General features: G+C 41.7%; 2 protein-coding genes across 6 annotated transcripts; both read left to right on the top strand.

Moving 5' to 3' along the window:
- Positions 1 to 2,526: 2,526 nt before the first annotated feature.
- On the top strand, positions 2,527 to 19,192 carry cpeb2 (cytoplasmic polyadenylation element binding protein 2). Of its 4 annotated transcripts, XM_051376805.1 has the most exons (11): positions 2,531 to 4,006; positions 5,565 to 5,834; positions 8,655 to 8,745; positions 10,486 to 10,536; positions 11,948 to 11,971; positions 13,876 to 14,049; positions 14,152 to 14,241; positions 14,472 to 14,590; positions 14,697 to 14,811; positions 15,069 to 15,250; positions 15,539 to 19,192. In XM_051376805.1, the coding sequence occupies exons 1-11, from the start codon at positions 3,062 to 3,064 to the stop codon at positions 15,764 to 15,766; spliced, it is 2,289 nt and encodes a 762-aa protein (XP_051232765.1). In that variant the 5' UTR covers positions 2,531 to 3,061; the 3' UTR covers positions 15,767 to 19,192. The 4 variants fall into 4 exon arrangements, with proteins under 4 accessions (XP_051232766.1, XP_051232768.1, XP_051232769.1 ...); XM_051376806.1 differs by lacking the exon at positions 11,948 to 11,971 and having other exon boundaries at positions 2,527 to 4,006; XM_051376808.1 differs by lacking the exon at positions 10,486 to 10,536 and having other exon boundaries at positions 2,529 to 4,006.
- Positions 19,193 to 20,123: 931 nt separating this feature from the next.
- Positions 20,124 to 24,567, top strand: LOC127350756 (complement C1q tumor necrosis factor-related protein 7). 2 transcript variants are annotated; one of them, XM_051377659.1, is made up of 3 exons: positions 20,124 to 20,330; positions 22,414 to 22,583; positions 23,713 to 24,567. In XM_051377659.1, the coding sequence occupies exons 1-3, from the start codon at positions 20,309 to 20,311 to the stop codon at positions 24,358 to 24,360; spliced, it is 840 nt and encodes a 279-aa protein (XP_051233619.1). In that variant the 5' UTR covers positions 20,124 to 20,308; the 3' UTR covers positions 24,361 to 24,567. The 2 variants fall into 2 exon arrangements, with proteins under 2 accessions (XP_051233619.1, XP_051233618.1); XM_051377658.1 differs by having other exon boundaries at positions 20,129 to 20,330; positions 22,414 to 22,650; positions 23,732 to 24,567.
- Positions 24,568 to 24,650: the final 83 nt, after the last annotated feature.

The raw sequence follows: 24,650 nt of genomic DNA, 5'->3' as shown, positions 1-24,650 counted from the left end.
TCTGATGGTTTCCAATGGGAAACTAAGTCGATGGCACCTCTGCTCGATGACATCTGTGAAATACGAAACCAGTGTTGAATGGCACACAGGAGGCATACTTTCTGTATGCTGAGATAGGATTATAAGAGATTGGAACACACCCCGTCAATCCCAGAATAGAGTCATCACAGTTGATGGATAGGTCTGTCAAACAGGATGAGCTGATCAATGCTTTCCACCCAACCCTTCAAACATACAGAGAGAGAGCCGAATCAAACAGAGTAATCAACCACACAACAGGAAATGCAGATTACCTGTTGCTATGACGACTGCAGCTGCAGTGTGACAGCCATCCACTCTGACAGAGACCTAAATAGAGCCAGCTTTACAAGCACAGTGAAATTTGATATTGCCTAGTGGGCCAGGTGCTTCCTAATAACCAACAGTAGCAACGCAACCAGTAACCTGGCTAAAATGGAGGCTGTATGTGCCTTATTTCTCACAATCCATTTAATATGCTACATCCACATCCATAATCACATAATATGTTCATGCATATATTGATATTTGTGTTTCACATTAGTTCGCCATGTGCACTATATGCTCCAGTGAGCATGCACAGAGAACACAGCTAAATCTAAAGGTGAACACAAATGTGCAGAACTATTCTCAGATTGGTCATTTGGATCAATGTGTCTCATTCAGTATGTGGCAGGGCAGCTGGGAGTCAGAGAATGGACCCCCACCCTCTTCCCTCTCTCTACCCTTAACACCACCCCCGCCTACACCCCACCCACCCTGACTGACCCCCCTCCCCCAGCCCATCAGACACCAGCAGCTGGCAGCCTGCCCTATTTAACTCCCTCCAGCACTTACTGTGCCTGGGTAATCACTGGTGCTCAGCACCATCCGTGGGCCACCACACCTGCCCCCTCACTGGTGGGACTGTCCCATCTGGGATCTTATGATGAGGCATTTCTGGGGGGTGTCTTCTTACATCCCAAAACAGCTCAAGGTGCTGTGAAAAGCGAGAAGAAAATCAAGACGTCAGTGATTGGTGTCAAATCCTATCATTGATGTTGCATCGAGGTTCTCTTTGCTGAAACTGTTGTACGTGCAGGAAATGCTTTGTTGCACTAATGAATGTAACAATGGTAATGAGAATGTATGTGTAAGCACTTGGCAGGCTCCCAGCAGTCATAACAACAAACTTCATAACATTCAGTCTAACAGTATTTCCTGAGTTTTAGGTGAGGTTTTGAAACTGACATAGCTTCTGTAATCAGGTGCTTTTGATTTAAAAAAGCATTGTATAGGTGACAATGCAGGGCGGAAGGCTGTGTGTAGTTTGTGCTGAGATAAGCCCTCATTATTAGCAGCAACCAGATGGTGGGTTGATCATGCACATTGCTTTGCTACTGTGGTATCTATCTTCCTCATTAGAAACCACATTAACACACAGAGCATGTGATGATTTATTCAGCTTCGGTCTTGAGAAAGAGAAATGATCCATGTCAGTCTATGTTACACAACATATGTGCTCACACCAAAGGCAGTGGACCAACACAATACAATCTACAACTGAAGCTTTAACTGGGCCTTTTTGTACAAACTCAAGCTCATTTGCATCTCCTCAATTACCAGCTGATACTTGTTTTGAATTTTAAAGTGAATAAAAGAGTGAATAAACCCGTCTGTTGTTTATCTCTTCAGTCCTCAAACGCAAAATGAGCCCAGTCAGATGGTGACGTGCTCAGGACTCACACACACACACACACACACACACACATTCACTCCTTCCCTTCACTCATCCGCACTCAAATATAATTTGCCAGTAGCCATACAGTGCTGCTGGTGGGGGGCATTTATGAGGCAGATCATACGGTAGGCTTGCTCGTCAGTGTTGGGTTCAGAACAGGCGATGAAGATTCATCTCCCTTGACACGCGCTGACATAGAAAACTATATTTAGCTGTTGGCGTCCGTGCGTAAAGTGACGCCGGCGCAGACGCACGCACAATGGTTGTGGACTGAATACTGATGGGCACAAGCTGAAGCAAACGCCTCGTAGTCTGGTCTGTAGTCTGGTTATGTTTGACTTTTTAGCGAAATAATTTTGCCCTAAATTACAAGAGCAGTTCTGAGATTTCATTCTTTCGGATCTTGTAGGACTTCAGTTGGCTTTGAATAAGAAGATTCATCTATAATGTGTTCGAGTTTGAGAAATAAAATCAAAGCTGCCTTAACATACTTAACTTTAATCAACTTAATGAACAATAGGACACACATATGACAAAACTATTAAATCATTTTAGCCTAGATAATAGCCTAGTGCTGTGTATGATGCTATGGGGGGGGGTAACTATAGGGTCATAACAACCTCATTAATGAGAAACAGCCTCACTAAGGTCTCCACAGAATTATTTAAGAAGTTTCGCTGTAATTCGGCCCACAGTGCCACTCGCCCTACAGTAGGCTACTTCCAGGGGCTTGGCGAGGGTGTAGGCCTACTGCACTTTATGAATAATGAAAAAATGACGTAAACAATGCGGTCCTCTTTGCAGCTCGGGCTCGAGCCTGGAGGCGGGCGCACCGAGGCGTGATGCGGCCGTGACGTAATTCAGTCGGGGATCTTTAATCCTCTGCCGCAGCAGCAGCACAGCCCGGTAACCAGAGGAGGGGGTAGCACGGTCGGACAGGAATGGACCGCACAGGCTAAACTAGCCTACTCCAAGGCCGAAATATCTCGGGCTTTAGATAGATGATAATATAACCGAGTAAAACAGAGAATACGACCAGAACAAGCCGACTCTTAGCGCAGGCCGGACCCCCTCCTCTCTGTCTCTGCCTGTCGCCTACAACCTATTCACAGACATTTTCCTATTAAAGAGACCTCACTTAGACACGGTGGTTAAATTACAGCTTTAAACGCACATAGTTGCTTCATTTGAACGCAGAATTCGGTGTCTTTTAGCCGGCTGACGGATACTACGCCTCGTCCTGCCGGTTTCCTGCGGTCAGTTGCGTCCCGGTTCGCCCTTCAGCGCCGCTTGTTCCTGTCAGCTGCTGCGCATCAGCAAAACATGCAGGATGAGCCTGTGGGGGTGACAACCACGCAACTACCCCCGTCAACCGAGGAGAAGGACAGCAACAGCAGCACGGTCAGCAAATCCGGCAAGAAACCGAACCATACCGACAACCGCGACAGCCAGCTGAGCTCATCCGCACCGGATTACAACCGTCTACACCAGAAGATAGCTTTCCCCGGTTTCACTCGAGATCATTTCTGCCCGACGCAGTCTTTCTGTGACCTTCAGCACAGCCGAAAAATACATCAGCAGTTAAGTCAGCACACTGAGTTGAGTCCCACAGAGTCGCCCCCACCCCCGGGACATTTCATTCACCTGCCGCAGAGGCAGCCCGAGCACCGCGCTGCCGGCCCAGGCTGCGGCTCTCCACTGGAAGCGGCTGAAGCTGATGCTGCGTCGCCATCGCCCACTTCCGTAAACCCAAACAAGATCCAAATGGACTCCCCCATCGCCCACCATATAAATGGCAATGGCAGCAGCAGCACCGGCAACATGTTGTCCGGAGGTCTCAGCGCCGCTTTCCCGAACCTCCCCACCCAGGACATGCAGAGCGCCGGCGTAGGCTCGTCTTCATCTTCCCTCCCCGGGTTCGGCACCCCGTGGTCCGTCCAGACCAGCTCCTCGCCCCCTCCCGCACCCAACTCCATCAACAACCCCATCCACGCCAACGCCATTAACCAGATGCCCAACAGCGCGGACTCTGACAACAGCTTCTACCCAGGTATCCCCTCCTCCATCAACCCGGCCTTCTTCCAGAGTTTTTCGCCAGTGTCAGCTAATCCGTGCGCCGGGATTAATGTGCAGGGCTTCAGCGGTCCTTTCTCGCCCCAGATAAACGTCCCTCAGCAGGCACAGAGTCGCAGGTCCCCGGTCAGTCCCCAGATGCATCCCCAGCAGGGCGCCTTTCTGCAGCAGAGAAACAACTACAACCAACATCAGGTGAGTTGCTGTAGGGCACATAAATCACATGAAGGTGACGCAGGAGATATCCATCTCATTTATCCCTTAGTTACCTTTGACTGCCATACACAGGCCCACCATAGCTCCATCCTTTTTTTATTTGGTCAGGTGCCCATAATTCTAAGTGAAAGCAACCACTAGGATGTCCTTAGGTTAGGTAAGCATCTTGTGACGCTGCAGAGATAAAGCATAGCCTTATTGGTGTGTTTCTGTGTGTGTACATGAAGGATAAACCGTCTTTTTCTCTTCATAATGCATTGGTCATGTCCTCTGCAAGGGCTGAAGTCAGTACTCTTGAGGGAAAGGGAGGGAGGGGTGAACAGGGGAACAAGGGAGCATCACTGAATCTAGCTGTTGTTCTCTCCTGGAAGCTGGCAGTGGGATGCAGTCACATGGCACTGGGCCACCCCTGTCTTGTGCTTCAGTCAGTGGGAATACAAAGGCTTGCAGGGTTTGGTGTCCTAAATGGATGTTTATTTGTGTGAAATGAATACGTCTAGTATCTCTGTGGTGTGTGTGTGTGTGTGTGTGTGTGTGTCTAGCTATGTGTGTTGGCAGACAGTGGGGGATCCAGTGGAAAGACCAGCAATAGCAAGGCTCACATGAAGGTTCAACTTATGCAGCAGTGCTGGGGCCTGCATGCATTAGTAGCCCTCGGCTTCAGGTTTCTCATGTGATTTGCACATTGGGTGTGTGTGTGTTTTTGAGCGTGTGTGTGACTGGGTGTGCTCAAAGTGCTTCTATGGTGTTGCTGTTTCACTGACCTTTAACCCCATGCTTTGATTAGAGTGCTATGTAAATATATTTCCATAGAACCCACAAACATAATCAGAACCTGTTGGTCCCACCGTCATAGGATTAACAAATTAAAAAAGGAAACTAATTGAATCAATAAAAAAGGTGCAGAAAAAAATACGTATTTTTAAAAATAATTTGTTGTTTAAAAATAAATAAATAATTAAATGTCTGCTTTGTACAAGAGTAAAACAGCTACATTTAACATAATTCAAGTCTGTCAACCTCTGCAAATTCAATTTTAGCACTTTAGATTATCCTGTTATTTAGATAATAAAAACTACTCCTCAAGCACACCACTATCTGACCTGCTGTAGTTGTTTGCAGTTGATACAAAGAGAAAGGGAATTTAGATCACATTGTGCTCTGAGTGTGTGAGAAACAGACTGTCCTCTGTGTAAGATTTTCACGTGAAAGCATTCAAGATTAAGCATGATGCGATTGAATGTATGATATGCTTAAGAGTGGACACAAGGTCCAGGTAGAGAGAGAGTGTGTGTAACTTACACTGGCGGTGTCGCAGCGCACGGGATACTTAGTATTAGTCTTAAAGCCCTAAATCTTCTTATCTACCCACCCGCTACAGGAGCAGATCAAGCTAGGCTGTGGCTGACAGGGAGAAAAGAAAGGATAGAAAGACCGGATTGGATGAAATTGAAATAATATATCGATACTAAAAACTGACTAAAAATTTACATAGCCTTTTTAACCACCCATCTTTCCACACCTTCTGTGTGCGCAGCCTATGGTGAAGCCATCTCCATGGGGCGGTCACCAGGGGAATGGCTGGGGCTCCGGGGGGATGTCCTGGGGCCGGGACCACCGCAGAGGGACTGGCATGGGCGTGCCTGGCTCAGTCAGTCACGTCTCGCCCCTGAAGAAGCCCTTCTCGAGCAACGTCATCGCTCCCCCCAAGTTCCCACGCTCTGGAGGATCACTGGGGCCTAAGTCCTGGATAGAGGAGAACATGTTTCGCACAGACAGCAACAGCAACACTTTGTTGCCCCTGCAGGTAAATGTTTTCGGTTGTTACTGCACTGGTTGGTGTTGGTTGGGTTTGGGGGGTGTTTGTGTGTGTGTTTGCAAGTGGGTGGGTTTTGTTTTTGTGTTACAGTGTGAGAATCAGTGGGTTTAAAGGTGGGAAAAAGCGAGTAACAGAGGCATACCCAATGACTGGAAAAAGAAATGGGACAGAGAGAATGATGAAGAGGTGTGTGTTTGTTTGTGTGTGTGCACCCGAGAGAGTTTCAGGATGAGATTACTTTGTTGAAATAGAAACTAAAAGGGAATGAGAATTGTTTTTATCACTAGAAAGACTGAAAGCACAGACATACATAGACATGTGTAGATGTAAATTACCATAAAAGAGCCAGTGTGGTTAGCATTTCAATCAGGTGGGGGGAGTGAGAACTGATTCACTCTGCAGGTTTTACTAAAGGTGTAACAAAGTGGGGGCTGGGCTGAATTCATTTCCGGAAACTAACATCTCGTAGGTGAGATCTATTTCAAGTCTGCTGAAGTTCTTTTCTAATTTTATTCCGTGTTATAGTTTCCATAAGTTGTGTGTCTTCTCAGAAGTCTGCTAGAGGCTGACAGGTCTGTAAGTGATAATTAATACATGCTGCTGGATTGTATTCTGGATGATTTACCTACAGTTAGTGCCTCTTACTTTCTTACCCAAGGCTGCAATAGGGTCTACATTTCACCATTTGGTCATGTTTCGATCATACCCCTCGGATTCTTTTGGTTTTCTACCTCACTGCCGGTTTTCTTTAGCCATGTCTGACATCAACTTAGTGTCTCTTTGTGGTTCATTTGGTATTTGTGCATTTAATCAGAAGTTAGCTAAAATAACATATCAATACATTTTTGTTTGGCATTAGGGTCACTGCAGACAGAATTGCATGGACTCTAATGCATTTTATTTTCAATGATAAAATACACACAATATCATACTACATATACAACGTTTTTCAATAATAAACTGTATATATCATATCATAAACAAGTATAGAATATATACTGGTAATAATTATGATTATTTGTGCAAGGAACAGTATTTAAATCGTTTTATAGTTATCTAACTGGAGTACTTTTCATTTTCTGCGATGCATCTGTAGTTTATAATTTTTGATGCTACTTTTTACAGTATTTGTAGCTAAATAAGGTTTTAATTAATGTGTGAAAACAGTGACTGCCTGGTGAGGCTGTATGTATAAGGGCATTCCACTCTTCACTGTTCACATAAGACTTATTGTACTGATTGTATTACTGTACTGAACAGTGTATTTCTTCACAAAAAGAGAGTACAGTTTGTAATGCAGCGTTTTCCTGAATGACACATATTTAATACTCAGTAAAAGTCATGAAACTGAAACTCTGTTAATAAATTACTGCTGGAGTGTCTACACACATAGGGATAATGGCATATTTTAATTACCTCTAACAGAAAACATTTTCATTACTGTGACTCATTCTGGCTAAAATAATGATACAACCTAAATAATGGTGTCACCAAATGGTAATACTGTTGCTATGAGCTCCAATTATTAGTGATATCAGTGCCAAGAAGTACAACGCTTCCTATTCCAGGAAACAGGCCTGACTCCATGGATTGTTAATTTCCATAAACAGTCTCGGACCCAGAATTTTTCAGATTCCAAGTCTTTTCCTTCCTTCCTTTCTGTTTAATGTTTGGCACTCAGTGACACATCTTTGCTGTGTCATGTTTTAGACATCACGCAGAGGTAGACTGAGGAAGATAGGAGAGTCGCTTCTACTTTCAGTAAGACAGTTCTTAAAATAATACAGAAATGTTATTAATGCATACCATCAGCCTGAAACACTATATACTTAAAGTAAAAGAGAATATCCACCTAAAACCATAATTCTCATGTTGAACTTTTGTACGTGTTACAATATCCCCCCTGATCCATACTGGCAGACAAGTGAAGTCTCTTTGTAGACACACATCCAGTTCTGACTGATGACTTTAAAGCACAGTGCCTTTCCCCATTGTTCTGGATATTCCACAATCCTCTCTGTTAACAGAAGAAACTGCCCCTGTTGACGATGGGCTCCATTATATTAATGTGATGGCAGAATTATCAGAGACAGATATTTCCAAGGGTGGAATAATTAATATGGATGAGAAACCGATTCAAATGTCTGGCAACCCGTTTTGGATGAACCGATGAACTCATAAACAGGTAATGCGCAAGGAAGATGTAAGCTTACTGGATTATATTCCTTGCCTAAAAGTCTATTAAAAGAGCATTTTACAACTCTTCATTCTCTGTTTAATGAATTACTGTCACTACTGTACTAAACTAACAAAGGGCAGTAAAGTATGAAAGATTGACCTTTAATCTGCTATTATTATGGGTGTGGTAAGGTATGTTAGGCACTCCATGGTGTGCTAGTCACCAGAATATTACCATATGAGTCTGTCATAGCTGGTCATTAAAAAGAACTATCTCACTGGCCCGCTGATGAGCTCATAACCTCTGGTTCTGGTTTCCATTCTGTCTCTGTACGTCTGTGGGAACAAGTCCAGAGATCCTGGGGAATCCGTCCTATATAATAGGCTGCTCACAAACATACCTTCAGACTGTGAAAGTGAATAAATACGGAAAGAATGTTAATCCGAGCGTGAGCCACTCGCTCTCTTAAATCTCTTACATGGTAAGCCAAATACCCTCACTTCAGAGGCTTTGTTATTTATGAGCCAAATCATGAAAGTGTGTTAGAAACGTGAGGAATTAGACATGCATCAGGAGGTGTGTTTGTTTTGTTAGCTCTGACTTTAAACCATCACGCGTGTGTTTTTCAGGAGCGCTCCAGAATGTACGACAGTCTCAACATGCACTCCCTGGAGAGCTCCCTGATTGATATCATGCGAGCTGAGCAGGATCCGATGAAAGGTAAGATTGCCTTTCCCTTTCTCTCTGCGTTTTGGGAAGAGGGCGGGGTGGTCGTGGTCAGCAAGGAGGCCACAACATCACACAGGGTGACTTGGTGCAGGGGAGTGACAGCCCCATTGCTCCCAGAGCTGTGTTGTTTTTCCACACACCAGCTTATTCTCTCCCCCGCTGAGAGCCTGATAATTCTGCCACCAGCTGCACATTTACATGACCTTCCAGCTCTGATCCTGTTGCTACTTAACCTGGGCAGCACACAGAGCTGAGCAAGGAGTGGAAGAGAGATCAGGAGAGAAATGGTGGTACTTTTGCTGTGGATATCTCTTCGTTACAGATGTTTTCTGACAGAGCAGGCGTGTGCATATTACACATGACTCGGAATCTTTTAACTAGAAGATGTATTAATAGTCCGGGGTTTCTTTTGAATTATTCCTCAGGGTTTGGCAGTAGCAAGCAGGGAATGTACTGCAGGGTGACACTGTCCTGGCCTACTGGGCTCAGCTGCTGGACATCAGAGGAGCAGTGTCAAATAACTGCACCGCTCTCACCGTCCTCTCCTGCTTGTGGCTCATTTACGGCCTCACAGGCTGGCTACACTTTCACTTTAAAATGTGACCCAGAAATAACAACACTGGCACATGCGTAGAAGCAGCAAAATCACTGAGCAGGTTTCTTTTTTTTTTTAATTTGTAGTCTCTTTAAAGACACTGCTAAAATCAGGACCCAACCTGTGCCCTTCTTTCTTGGGCGAGTTTCTTGTTTTCCCTGCCGGAGCAGATGGAGGGGACATGGGCCAGTGTGCACAGCAGAGAGAGGGGGATCTAGACTAATTTTAGACGTGATCACACTTCCACACACTGTGCATGACAGCCAAGAGAGGAGATGAGAGGGAAGGAGGGCTTGCAAGGGTAGGCTCTGCCATTTATAGCACTGCCACAGCTAACACAACAGTGTGCAATATCCTGAATAGCTGCCTCGAAATACAGGACTTCAGTAAGCAAAAACTGCAGCATTGCAAGTTTTTTTAAAAACTATTTTTAACTAGCCAACGAAGCTTGAACAGTTCAAATCCATAAGTACATTTTCTTCTATGTTGAATTTGAACATTTTCTGAGTTTGGGTTTCATTCAACGGCAGAATCAAAAAACACTGACAGACAGCAATACAAGCCCATATTGGGCTCAATACCAAGATACAGCCTATACCTGTTTTTCGACAAACAAAATCTTATGCCAGCAGATATGATATGTACATGATCTACATTTGTATATAAACACAAAATGGCTTGCAGGCGAGCCATAAAAATGTGTTAAAAAATGACATTGACGCTGAGCTTAATGCAGAACAAAGCATTTCCCTTTAGAGAACCAACCAAAATTATTTCAGTATTAGTTTGGTCTAAATAGTAGTTTAGTTCCCTTTCTCGCAATATCAACTCAAGGTATATTCGGGGATGAGGACAGCTTTGTTCCTTTGGCTGAGCATAGTGCTCGCTGTAGACATGTGAGAAGGCTGCTGTAACATTCACAGGCAGACATTGTAGTTATATGTGTGTGTGTGTGTGTGTGTGTGTGTGTGTGTGTGTGTGTGTGTGTGTGTGTGTGGTTGTGTGTGTGCTCTCACTCCCATGTACACACATTGGCCTCGCCCTGTCCTCTCCATCTGCTCTGTGTCTCATCCCTATTTGTGTGTGTCTGTGTGTGTGTATGTGTATATGACGTGTGTGTCTATTTCTCATGTCAGGCCGTGTGGGATGCCCTAACCCCGGGGCTGACGGCCTACTCATGCTCAATGGTAATTATCTCTCAGCATCATCTCCCTCTGTTGCAGATTTTCTGTGTTTCCATCCAGCTGAAACTGAAAATGAAACAGTCCTCAGAGTAACAGTGGAAGCATCAGGACAACTGTGTCTCCAGCTCATATGATGCTTCCACTGTTACTCTTTGGCCTCATTTGACACGCTCACGAGACACAGTGAACAATAGGGTCACAGTAGCAGGTGACATGTGGTAGGCCTGGAGAAGAGAATTTCTACCAGTGTTTATTAATCTGTTTTCTATTTTCTTTCACAAATCCATACAGTGTATTTGCACAAAGCGTCATTTGTCATGTAGTGCCACCCTGGGCTCTATGAACATTGTATATATTTTATATTTTGTAATGTTACCATCGCTGTAGCATTCTCCCAATTACCTTAAATTTACCATACTAATGGTTTGTGATAGCGCTCACATGATTAGGAGTGTTTCCATTGTTATACTAAGTCACTCACCTGAGGACTTGAATGCACCACAAACAGATTTTGTGACATCCCTTCATTAAAATGTAAATCATTTCAGTGCCTCTTAGAATAATTGCTGTCCTGCAGACCCTTCTTTTGCCTCACATGTGGACATAAAATCTTGTTTTATAACAGTCTCGATAGGTCACAAATCTGGGTCAGACAGCTTTTGCAGATATTTGTGAGCTTGATTTTTATTGTCTGCTGGTGGGTGCTGTTTCCTCCTGAGACCCAGAACTCAGACATTCATTTCTGTCCCGTGTTTGGCTCATGTCTCTGAGGCCAAACATGTTGCTGAGATGAGGCTTGTTGTCCCTGACAGAGGACATCCAGGGCTTTTCAGTGATGTAACATGTGGAGTTGAACCTTGACAAGTTTATTTTCTTGGGTTTTCAAATAGCTTCCATCAGATCTGCCGTATTTTATGGAAAGAAGAAAGTGTCCAAGGCGTAGTTCAATGAGTTTTTAGAGCAGTGAAGTGATTTTGCTCACCCGGGAAATGCTTTTGTATGTGTCATCTATAAAGACATCAGGCATTTTTATATATTTATTTGATGTGTTTTATTACGCAATGTAGAAAATTACATATAAATGCAAAACTCCAGATGTTTACACTTTGCCTTGATGTCCTCAACAAAGGATATATTGGGTTTCTTTGCTATTATGTTTATTTCATCCAAAGACGTGATGTAGGAAAAAATCTTGTTCTGGGTCTCCAGAGGATCTAAGCTAAGCTGTCCGAAGGCAGTGCACTTCTTCTTGATTGACAGCTTATTTAACAAAAATAAATTGATAGGTTGTTAGATAAAGAGGTGATTAGAGAACACTTTAGATAGAGGGCCATAGAGGTTACATACTTTTACACACACTATTTGAAAATGTCTGCATAGCTGAAACTTGCCCTCTGTACTTTTCTACATGCAGCCAGGAGCTATGGGAGACGTCGAGGTAAACTCAGCTTTCTACAGCTTGTCTTTTTCCTTGTGGCTTATTCTCTTGCGGCATGCTTTATTGCTTGAATGGATACCAAACTGAGGCCTGGAGTCAGACTTCAAATTGTCTTTCTGTGTTTAAATCCAGGAACACTTTTTCTATTTAAAATTTTTTTGTATGTTATACGATTGTTAAGTTAAAATATTTGCCAATAAATTATAGTCTGCTTTTCCAAAAACAAAAACAAAACACTTAACGACTGTATTATTTTAGCATGCAGACATGCATGATGTCACAGTGGTTTGGTCTCATTTATCTCAAGCACTGTGGCAATTGTGCCTTTGCTCTATGGAACCCCGGTCTTCAAATAAAAAGACATGAAATAAAAAAGACATATAAATAAAATGTCAAATATATAAATGGGCCAATAATTAGTGAAATAATCAAAGTAATTATTAAAACTCGACTCTATTATGAAATGTTATTTCATCATTCTTTTTCATGATAACAGTTTAATTGGATCATTTTGATTTCATTATACACATTCTTATTTCCAAACGCACCTTTCCAAAAGTCTGTTTTTATTTCATAATGGCATTTTTCCCAAAAACGGTTATTTCGTATCACGTTGTATTTCATAATGTCACTTTTAATGATGATGCATTTTATTTCAAAACTGCTACCAGACTTAGTGTGGTGTAGTGCTAAAGTTATTCTGAATCAACTAACTGCGGGTTGCTGCTGTAAATAAAAGCAGTCCACAGACACTGTATCTAAACCTCTTTAGCTTTTAAGCCTTAACCTAAGCATCAGCAGCTGACTGAAAAGCCAGTGTTAGCAGTGTTAGCAGTGTTAGCTAGCTCCTGTTATTTTGATCTTCACACAGTTATGTGTCTTTCTGTCTGAAAGAAGTCTATAAACCTTTATTCTTTCTAATGGCCAGAATTTCCAAAAATGGTATCAAAAAGAAGATTTATTGTATGGAAGCTTATGAGATGATGACCCTACTTCTCACTTGATTTAGTCATTAGTGATTTTATGGTGTCATTCAAGAGTTTCAAGTCTTCTTCCATACAGCATGATGTTCATTTAGTAAATTACGTTCCCATTTAGAGTAAAGTAGACAATAAAGCAGGATATGCTTAGCGTAGCAATGTCCTCCCCAGCTCTACTTTCTCATTCAAATATGGTCACTTCTGGCTTCAAAGAAGCAAGATGGCGACAGCCATAATGTGAAACTTGATGCTTCAAAACTGTAGTCCACTCCCCAGTGGGTGACATCACAGTGGCTCAGTCCACTATTTATTATACAGTCTATGCTCCAGGTAAAAAAGATGCAGGGGGACATCTGAAATGTCATTATGAAATAAAAAAAATGACTTTTGAAAAAGAGCATTTTAAATATAAGCATATAACTAAATGTGAAATTAAATCTAAAATCTAGTCTGAGTAGAGTTTTAGTAATTTCTTAAAATATTTCTCAAACCACTGTTCCATTTATACATGAAACAATGTATTCATATTACTATTTATTTTGTAACTATTTATTAATTCAACATTCAACAACACTCTCCATACTGCTCAGCCATGTTATTAACAGCTTTGTTCCACACAGCTGGCCTTTCCACACCTGCTTTATTTACCACACCGCTCAGAGTGGAGCACACACAGTTCCTCACTTAATGCTGGTGCTTTGCTTCACAACCACTCAATGTAAAACTGCACTAAAAGCACAAACATTATTTTATAGACAGACTCTCCTCTGCATTTGTCCTTGTTACAGCAGAGGCATACAGTCCCATAAAAGGCAGATTCATTTGACTGCATTTAAATCTGTGATTGTGATTTGTGTTTCTGCTTGCGTGTGTGTGAATGCCTGACAGTTGCTGTAGACTTAACTGCCTCTTTTTATCCACCAGGCCGCTCCTCCCTCTTCCCTATTGATGACAATCTCCTCGATGATGGCCACGGCAACCAGGGTGTACCAGGAGTCCTCGGCTCCCCCAACTGTTACCCCCACCAAAACGGGGAACGCATCGAGCGTTTCTCCCGTAAGGTGTTTGTGGGAGGTTTGCCCCCTGACATAGATGAAGGTGAGGACAACTATAACTCACTCTATGAGTCTTTCAGGACTGCACTATACTGCTGTCTTCTATTCTAACTTTCTCTTCTCCTTTTTTTCTACTTTCTTTCAGATGAAATAACTTCAAGCTTCCGCCGCTTTGGTCACCTGGTGGTGGACTGGCCACACAAAGCAGAGAGCAAATCCTACTTTCCACCTAAAGGTATCAACAAAAGCACCCAGCCTCCATATTAAACGCACATTTATGACTTCTAAACCTTATTAACGGAATAGTTGGGATGCAGTGTCTTATTTATTAACACCATAAAGTTATGGTGTTAATAAATAAGGCATAATTTAAATACTGATGGTGAGGACATTTGTTAGACAATCTTTATTTCTGTGTGTTTAATGCACAAACTGAGGCTGTGAATGTGTGTGTGTGTTTCCTAGGATACGCATTCCTGCTGTTCCAGGAGGAGAGCTCAGTGCAGGCTCTGATTGAAGCCTGCATGGAGGAGGATGGAAAGCTCTACCTGTGTGTCTCCAGCCCCACCATCAAGGACAAACCTGTGAGTTCAGCAGCACCAGCTCACACTGAAAAGACTCAGTGCTGCCATTATAGTTTCCCTGAATAAAGAGGGAGGGGATTTACAGTTCAATTTAATTTTGTTTCAGGTGCAAATTCGACCTTGGAACCTGAGCGACAGTGATTTTGTGATGGACGGATCTCAGCCCCTCGATCCCCGCAAGACCATTTTTGTGGGCGGTGTCCCTCGTCCCCTGAGAGCAAGTAATTACACTGCCTTTGTTTTTCCTTGAGCAATTTCATATCAGTTTAGGAAGGCCTTTAGATTCAGACTTCTGGTACATATAGCAATAAAGCATCAGCTGTATGTTTGATGACATGAATCTGACAGCTTCTCCCCTACTCTGTCCCCCCCCCTGTAGCATAACCTTCTCACATCCTCCCACAACTTTCTTTGATCCCTTCACTCATCTAAATATATATTCTTTCTTTTTCTACTTTCCTTTTCACTCTCTGCCTAGTTGAGCTGGCCATGATTATGGATCGCCTCTACGGCGGAGTCTGCTACGCAGGTATTGACACCGATCCAGAGCTCAAGTACCCCAAGGGGGCGGGGCGAGTGGCCTTCTCCAATCAACAGAGTTACATCGCTGCCATCAGCGCGAGATTCGTCCAGCTGCAGCACGGAGACATTGACAAGCGGGTACAGCCTCCCAAATTTCCTATTTTTTCATAAAGTCTGTATGACTCAGTCATCATTAGGATGTGTATGTGTGTGTGTGTGTGTGTGTGTGTGTGTGTGTGTGTGTGTGTGCCAGCAGCCTCGCCACAGCAGCTTGTTACTAAGACGAAAGCTTATTAGGGCTGATTGAATAAGCTTCCTTCCTAGTGTCTGCTGCTACAAGCCTTGGCCTTTCATAAACGTACACATTGTTTTTTACTGTATGTATTTATGCACTTTCCTCGTCTTCTCTAAAATGTGTGTACGCAGGTGGAGGTGAAGCCCTACGTCCTGGATGATCAGCTCTGTGATGAGTGTCAGGGTGCACGCTGTGGAGGGAAATTTGCTCCCTTTTTCTGTGCTAATGTCACCTGTCTGCAGTACTACTGCGAATTCTGCTGGGCCAACATCCACTCCCGCGCCGGACGAGAGTTTCACAAGCCCCTGGTTAAAGAGGGAGCTGACCGCCCGCGCCAGATTCACTTCCGCTGGAACTAGAGATGTGACTACAGCCATGGTGACACAGTCAGAGGGAAGGGAAATGAAACACTGGCTAACAGCAAAAAGAGTGTCGCTCTGCCACTCCTGCTCTCCTAAGCTATCAGTATAATCGAGTACGTAACACAGTATATACTATATATATCTATATATCTTTTGTAGCAGCCAAACACCACAAGCCTCAGTTTTTCACCAAAACCCCCCTCACATCTCAGGCTCTGACAACTCTACAACTCTTTTGTGGTACTTTCATCTTTTCTAAGAGGAGATTTAAAAAGAGATTGATTTTTGTAGGTTTTTTTATTATTATTATTTTTGTATGTGAGATTTAAAGTAGATATGGGAATGTTTTTGCATGGGGGCAGCTCGTCTGTCTGTTTGTCTGCTGCTAGCCACCCTACAGTGCGTGTAGTGCACACTTGTTTCTGGGAAAACCTTGATTCTCTAATGTTGACGCCTGCCATTAACCAAAGGTAGCAAAAAGATAGGACGCATAAAATTGACACATTTTCTGCCGCAAAACAAAAACGGTTGTTTTGTAACATTACCATGGGCTCTTTCTTCTTGTTAGAGGGTTTATTAAAAATGATATGATAGGGTTATTTCTGCGCTCATACTGACCCATAGAGTGATACCTCAAAATACTAAATCTGGTTTCTGCTAACTGTATTCAACATTTATACTTAACAAGCTATTTTAGAAGCTTTGCTGCTATATATACATATATATGAATAAATGTGTAGGTATTATATTTAATGCCATTTATAAACCAGAATCATGTAAAATGAAATGCAGTATGCACTCAACCACTAATGGCCCCCATTGCCATGGAAAGTGCATGTTTGCGACAATAGGCTTAGTTACACAAATAGCATGCAGGATATATGTGAGAAAAACAAAAACAAAAAACAAACCACTGAAGTCATAATTAAAAGACATAAAAGTCTAAAGTGAGTAGCATGACCATCATTTACAGAGGCCTAAGAGGGAAAAAAAATCAGACAAAGCTAAATAAGTAAAGAAAAAAACATATTTAAACTTGCATGCATTGATGTTTATCTGTTGTTTACATACTTAATGATACAAAAAGTGATATTGGTTCTACTGTAGACTTAGTGGACGCCATCATTTTGTGACACATGATGGCCTGTATGGCAAAAAAAAAAACTCCTGTCGAGAAGCAGAGTGGTGTTCAGTGGTTTGTGTTTGTGTCGTCCCTGTGCTGTGTGACTGTTTCTAGTGTAGACTGAGGCTCTAGTTTAGTTACCAACAGATGACGTAGAGGAGAAATCAAACATCAAAATTACTCCTGCCTTCACACCTTCCTATCCCGCATCTTTGTATGCTTCCAAAGGTTAATCTGATAGTAGCACCGCCCTCCCAGACCAAATGCAAACAAAAAGACTGGATCGTGGGCCTCTAGACTGAAGGTCGCGTTAGGAATCATCCTTAGGACATTTTGTAATGACAGTCACGCTGTGTGGCTGCGGCTCTGTGAATCCAGGGAAACTCTGGCTCAGTTATGATGAGGACGATGACACTTGGTCTCTTGGCGTGCTAAAGATGAAGCTCTCCTCTCTTTGTTTGTGCTGTTTGTCTGTTTGATTTCCACCGTGACCCTTGAATTACTCTTTAAGAAAAAAAAAAACTATTTAGGGACAATCTTTCTGTGAGGACGGTGGCCCAGCCGTCCATTTGGTACTGTACAAGTGTGTCGCTCTCGTGTCGTCGTTGGTTTTTGTGCTCCACGCCCTGGTGTATCGGTGTTCAGGCGTCAAGTGTGTACTGTTACAAAAACCTTAATGAAACTGAGACTCTAAGTTCATTTGCTTATAGTTGAGTCATATAATTTAATTTGTTTGTGTCAACTACTTACCCATCACTGGCCCTTCAATATGTTTTTTATAATATATATTATGCACTACTTTTTCTATATCCCCACTCATTTGATTTCTTATCCACCCCCCCTTAAGTGATTTCAGTGCAGATTCTCTGAAACCTCCACCTATTTATGATTCTACAAATGATTTATTAAATTTTATTTTTTCATGATTACTTATTTAAGATGTAGCGTGAAGCAGTGGTCTTAAGTTATCTATATTCTGTATGAGTAGAGCAGGAATCCAATATGTTCTAATATATTCTAATGTAGTCTGGATGTTGTGGGGACCGGGAGTCAGAGAGCGGTGGAGGTGAAAGTTAAGTTAAGTAAGCTCCCGTCGTCCCCCCTTGTGGCTTTAGTTCTCATGATGCGAAACATGTTTGAATATCGTCACCTGTAACACTTGACTCGTGCTGTTTTTGTGAGGTTCTATTTTCTATGTTGAACACTGTTACTTTCTTCTGTATGTGTCTTTGTTTTTGTAAAAATCATATTTATTTCACTATTTTTGTAGACAAAAAAAAAAAAACTATTTGATTTTGATTGTATTTTTCTATTTGAATAGGACTATTATACAATTTATTTCCCCCCAGTGCTAATTATGTCCAAAAGTTCTGTTCAAAGACAAAGAATCATGTCATTAGTAACTACATCAAAGTTTTTGATATACAGTTGATCTTATTTTGATACACATGACACATTTCATTTGAAGGAAGGAAACATGAAGGTTTTATTATATTCTTGGAAGACACTTGAGATTCTCCCCTGTTGCATCGAGGCCCCAGCTGCCTGTCCTCGTAGATGCTCTGAAACTTGAATATAACACATTTTGAAAGGCTGACTAACCTCGAATCTGTGTTGTGATGTGCAATACTGTTTCTAATGTTTGTATAAAAGTAAGAACTACAGTGTAAACCTTTTTAATGCAGATTTATTTTTTTCATTGCATATTTTGCAGATTTCTGATCCACAGTGTCATTTTTTACTGTCAGAAAAATAAACCCCGTTTTTTCATTGCAACTATTTTTAAATCCAGATATCTTTGTACTGATGTAAATGATTGTAGTTATTTTGGATAGTGTTTTGCTAACAAAAGGAGAGACTTTTTCATGCATATTTCTATTTCATTTCATCTTGTTTTATCCCACGTTTTGTTTCATTTAATAGTAGCAGAATTCTTGGAATATTTTTTTCATATTTAAATGTCATTGGTATTATTTTGTATTTTTATGTGGAAATACACTATATATAAATTTAAGATGCTAATTGCTAAGATATTATTTTGAGTTTAATTATTTTTAAAGCTAAATATTTGTAATTTTATTGTTAAAGTGACTAATTTCTAAATCAGAGTTTGTGTATAGATTCACAAAAGTGGTTTATGAGGTGTTTGGATTGTAATTATTACTGAATGGTTCTTTGATATGCAAAATTAATATCATGTTTATTTTTATTTTTGTTGGTTTTGTATTTAAATGGGGTGTTGATTACAATCTTTTTTTTCTTTCACTTCCTGAATAAAGACCCATTTTGTTTGGAAACAACATGGCTGCTGCATGCTGCATGTGTTTGGAAGGAAACACACAAAATCATGAATGAATAATAGGAGAATGTGCTCACATAATAATAATATATTTATTTAAGCTTCCACTACATTTATCTGACACCTGCTGTTGCTTTGCAGATTAAGATTTTATTACCAAAATTCACAATATGCTTATTAAATACAATACATAAAGTTTAAACCAGTGATTCGCAGATATTTGCCATTTCAGCATTTTTGTCATGTTTCAGATGATTAATTATTAACATTTATGCATATATACAAATAATAGTTATATATATTTATATATTTATAAAATGTTTAGCAAACTAACTGAACTGGCTAATTATAGCCTGCATTGTCTGCAGAATGAGTACTTTTACCTTTGATACTTAGTGTATTTTGTTGATAATACTTCTTTACATCATTTAATCTGTAATTTATACATGCACATTTAGCTGATATAATAGCTTTATTCAAATAACTAGTCGTGTTAATATATCATTATGATGTTGGAAACATATTTTTCAGATGGTATCTACAAGGGTAACCTCAACCTAACCATATGTGGTCACAAGTCCCCCAACACGCCTCTACACATCAGTTCTGGCCCCATCTAGGGGCAAGTGTCAGAAATACAAGTGAAATCAACACTGAGGTCAACAAGGCACAACTGACTTCTGCCATCTATCAATCTGACTTTTCATGCAACAACTAACAGCCTCACTGTACATGATCCAAGCTGCTGACTTCTATGCTGGATGTCTCGTATTTAAAGAGTCTTCATCAATGACATAATGGAGTTGGTTGTGTACGCACATACTGTGCTTGCCTGGATGATAGTTGTTTGCCTTGGGAAGTTTATGTGGCAGAGAGGGAAGGGAGTGGATAAGGGTGAGGAGGAGGGAGGGAGGGTTGGATGGAGTCCAGGCTGCTGCTGTTGCACTACAAGACACCGTCAGCAATGAGCAGCTGAGCTCTGCACGCAGATGTCTGAGAGCACAGCAGAAAAAGGACAAGTAACATGTTAACCAAGGGGCCAAATCATCAGAAAGACTGGAATCTGAGCAGATAGGACGAAGACACTCAACAGTGACAATTCTGATCAGCTTCGGAGATGAACAGCTGCCAATTGTGGGGTAAGAACACTGGTCACATATCTCTGTACTGTTCGTTGATTATCACAGAACATCTTTCATTCAAAAAAGGAACAGAAATGTCTTACATTATAGAAACACTGATGTATTTAAGATTTTCAGTAGAGCTTGCAGAGTGAATACCTTGAATAACTTTGCAAATACCTGTCTGCCTGTGTCACTGTTTGTGTACACTTGTAACCACATGTACGCATGCATGGTCTCAAAGTGTAGTTTTACACACATTTATATAAATATATTGAAAATGTTTTCCCTGAAAGAAGTTTGATGTTTAAAAATGTGTCTATTTTCCCCCACAATGATACACTGCCTCAGGAATTATTGTGAGACTTGAGTCTGACATTAATTACAAATACCTAGAGGACATGGCAGAGGCTGCATTTGCTTAAAGTGGACACAGACATTTTTAGTGAATGACATCCAAACACAATCTTTTCATTTGAATGCTCCACCTGTTCACTGGGAGAACACAATGAGAACACAGTTCCTAGTGGGACGTTAATGTCTTTATAAGATCATTATTCAGTAACAAAGAACCACTGCCGTCAGAGTTTGAAAAATGACTATGTTTTGGAATTAATGTTTTTTTTTTTCTTTTTTAAAATGTAGCTTGTAAGTTTATGATGTGTGTATCTGTGTGTGCGAGTAGATTTTTTTGCATACATTCACTGTATGTCCTCATGCTCACGTACAAACCCCTGTGTGTGTAAAAAGAGGAACATTTTTTTTAATAATAGCCATTTTACTAATGCTGACATCATTGCTGCAGAACGGAATTGGCGGGTGGGGTTTCTCTCTCACAGGACCTCACACTGGCTCCATGACCAGTTCATTAACCTAAAAATCAAAAACATGCTACACTGACTTGATGACGTGTGTGTGTGTGTGTGTGTGTGTGTGTGTGTGTGTTTCACAGAGCAACTTGTTCATGTTGCCTGTGTGCGCTAAGTGTCTGGATGTACTTCCTGTTTACCTCATTGTGTTTATTGTCTCGTAGTACTCACATCATTTGTCTGATGTGCTGGCATGTTGCACTGATGGACGAACCGAGTGCACGATGCCAAGGAAAACATGTTGCAATAAAAAAAAAGACACACTTATTTTTAAAGAGAGACGAGGGGATGTTCCTTCTCTGTAAACCTGACACACATGTTCCGACGCCCCCACTTATCAGAGACAGCCAGGGCCAAAGAGCAGATGCAAAGCTCACATTCTCACACCCACATGGGCAAAGAAACAAAGAACAAGCATGTGCATCCACAAAACCGTTCTGTGCATTTAGTCAAACTCCCAACAGATTTTCTTGGAGAAGAACACATTTTGTTGGTAAGATTCCAGAGATGGCATCACTATGGAAAGCATGACAGGTTGCCAGAGTGGAGATAAGTATGTAGTCCCTCATTCACCACTGCAAGATTCCCATCAGAGTTATTAGTTTTGAACCCATGGCTATTTCGCATGTTGAGATCATGTCTCTGCCTTTCTCTCAGTGCATCGTAAATGTGCACCGTTTCTGCCTGCTCAAGTGCCATTGCTTCATGATTTGGTTCCCCTGACACATATTGTGCTGGATGTTATGTCAGAACTTGGGAATGTTTTGGCAAAAAAAAAAACAAGACTTGGAACAGAGACAAAGGTTCCGTTAGAGGTCTCTCACATGCAGTTATGTGGTGGATGAGAACATCAGCGCGCGAGACAACAGTCAAAGAGCAATTGCTTCTCATTACAAGAGCCACATCTGGCCTCATGCTGCACTTAATCGAAAATTTGATTCACTGATATGCTTTTGTTCTGTCTGCGCCCATGACAACACAAGTGTTTTATAGCATTGTGACAACTGATAACAGGTTCCCATTTCTGGTCAGAGCATGTTCAAGACTCTGGCACCCAAACACAGCGTTTCTGTTTCATTGTTCGCTTTTCATCCGTCCCCTTTGCTCTGAATATCTGCAAACACAAAACTATTTTGTTCTGTTTTTTCTAATATCAAAGTGAGGCACATCAGACATGTCCTCAAAACATAGAATAATTTCTCTATTCTAAAAAAAATTGTTTGCGTTTACAGATTTGAAGATGTGGGTGCTGATGGGAGTAGTCTGTCTGTGCCACTGTGTCTTTGGACAGCTGTTTGAGAGCAAACTGAAAGGAGCACCACGACTGATCTGCAGTGTCCCCGGGTCACCGGGCCTGCCTGGCAAACCTGGTCCCAGTGGGGCCCTGGGAGCTGATGGGAATGTGGGTATCCCAGGAAGAGATGGCAGAGATGGCAGGAAGGGTGAAAAGGGAGAAAAGGGAGACACAGGTATATTATGAAACATAAACGGATACAGCATCAGTTTACGTGTGCAGAAAAATAAACACTACCACCACTCTGTGCCAGAGATAGCTGGCACAGAAAAGTTTTCCTTTACTTGACAGCTGGTGTAGAAAAATGAACCTAGAGTTCCACAGAAAGACTCCTGGACATTAGTAGCATGGTTATGAAATGAAGCATCAGAGAAACTGTGCTGGATTTGTGTGGAATGGCACCTACTGCAGGCTTCAATGTGACAAGTGTAGTGAAAACTACCCTTTCTGTACATACATTGTCCTAAGAAGCAACAGAAAACAATAGAAAACCATTCTTAACTCATCGATCACTTACTAGATATTCTGGGGAGCTTTTATTCGTAAGTGGGGTGCCACTGAAGTGAAGCTTGAATTTCGAATATATATATTATCATGTTCCGAAGGGTCAAGAATTATTCTCCATGGTCAAAAAAAAAACAAGTCTGAGATTGATAATTCAATACAAACCCTTTATCGAGGTTTTTCACAGCTAGGTAGGGATTTTTCAGATGGTAAAAAAAAAAATCATGTAGGTTAAGCTGCCATAAAGTTGCAAAAGTATTTGGAAGCACTGCGTCGGTTTGCCTCGTCCAGCAGATCCACTGCACTGATATCATCTACGCTGGCTGAACCACAATAAACCTGTCAGTGCTAAATAAACGTCACTCACCTGTGTTTTCCATTATGTGTGGGAACAGGAATTCAGACACACACCTTCATCGGAAACTAGACATTCCTTATAGCCCACTGCTCTTACACAAACATACAGTATGTGATTCATAGTGTTCCCTAGGGTGTTTACTGTACGGATGTAGTCAACTGGATATAAGATAGTTTGGACGGATCGAGCCAAAACTGTGCTGTTCAAATGTCAAGGTGGCTGTGTTCCAAGGGTGACTTAATACATGGCACTGGATAGGGTTTTGTGTTTCCATTCACTATTCCTTTAATAGTCAGGTTAAACAGAACAGAAACTGATTCATATGACTGACAACGAATCATTCCTTTAATAACTGTGCACAAATGATCATCCCAGCATGATTTGTCTGTTTCAGGGTTGAAGGGCAGAGTTGGCCCAACAGGTAAGATTGGAGGCCGAGGTGATCGTGGTCCAGCAGGGAAACGAGGCCCTACGGGAGAGAACGGAGGTGTGGGGCAACTAGGTCCCCCAGGGCCTGACGGAGAAAAAGGGGACAAGGGCAAGAGAGGGCCACGTGGAACTGCAGGAATCTGCAAGTGCGGCAGCCTGCTGCCTAAATCTGCCTTCTCTGTGGGAATCACCAGCAGCTACCCTCCAGAAAAAATCCCCATCAAGTTCAACAAGGTGCTATTTAATGAGGGTGGACACTATAACCCACAGACGGGAAAGTATATCTGCGCATACCCAGGCGTTTATTATTTCTCCTATGACATTACACTGGCCAACAAACACCTGGCCATTGGTCTGGTGCAGAATGGTCAGTATCGCATCAAAACCTTCGATGCCAACACGGGGAACCATGACATAGCATCTGGCTCCACTGTGATGTACCTGAACCCAGAAGACGAGGTGTGGCTGGAGATCTTCTACCACGACCAGAATGGTTTATTTGCTGACCCAGGCTGGGCTGACAGCTTGTTCTCTGGCTTCCTTCTCTATGCAGACACTAACTATTTTGACACACTGGCAGAGGACTATGCATAGAACCTGGAAAACACAAAACAGAAACTAGTCACTGTTGTTTTAGTACACATATGGTATGGTCAAACTATATTTTTATACAAATGTTTGTACTGGTAGTTATATTGTTACTATAGAGAGTTATCCACTGATTTGAAATTATATTATTTAATAAAGCTTGAATATGTTTCTGATTTATTTGTTTTAAATAAACATTGTTGACAGGTTGAACTTGGTTTGAGGGCTCTCTTTTTAAAATGACTGGAGCATGTGTGAGACAAAAGTGTTAAAAAAACATAATATGAAAAGTCAAA

Source organism: Dicentrarchus labrax, unplaced genomic scaffold (genome assembly GCF_905237075.1).
Source record: "Dicentrarchus labrax unplaced genomic scaffold, dlabrax2021, whole genome shotgun sequence".
In the NCBI taxonomy this organism is placed as follows: Eukaryota; Metazoa; Chordata; class Actinopteri; family Moronidae; genus Dicentrarchus; species Dicentrarchus labrax.
This window is presented reverse-complemented; position numbering and strand designations above follow the sequence as displayed.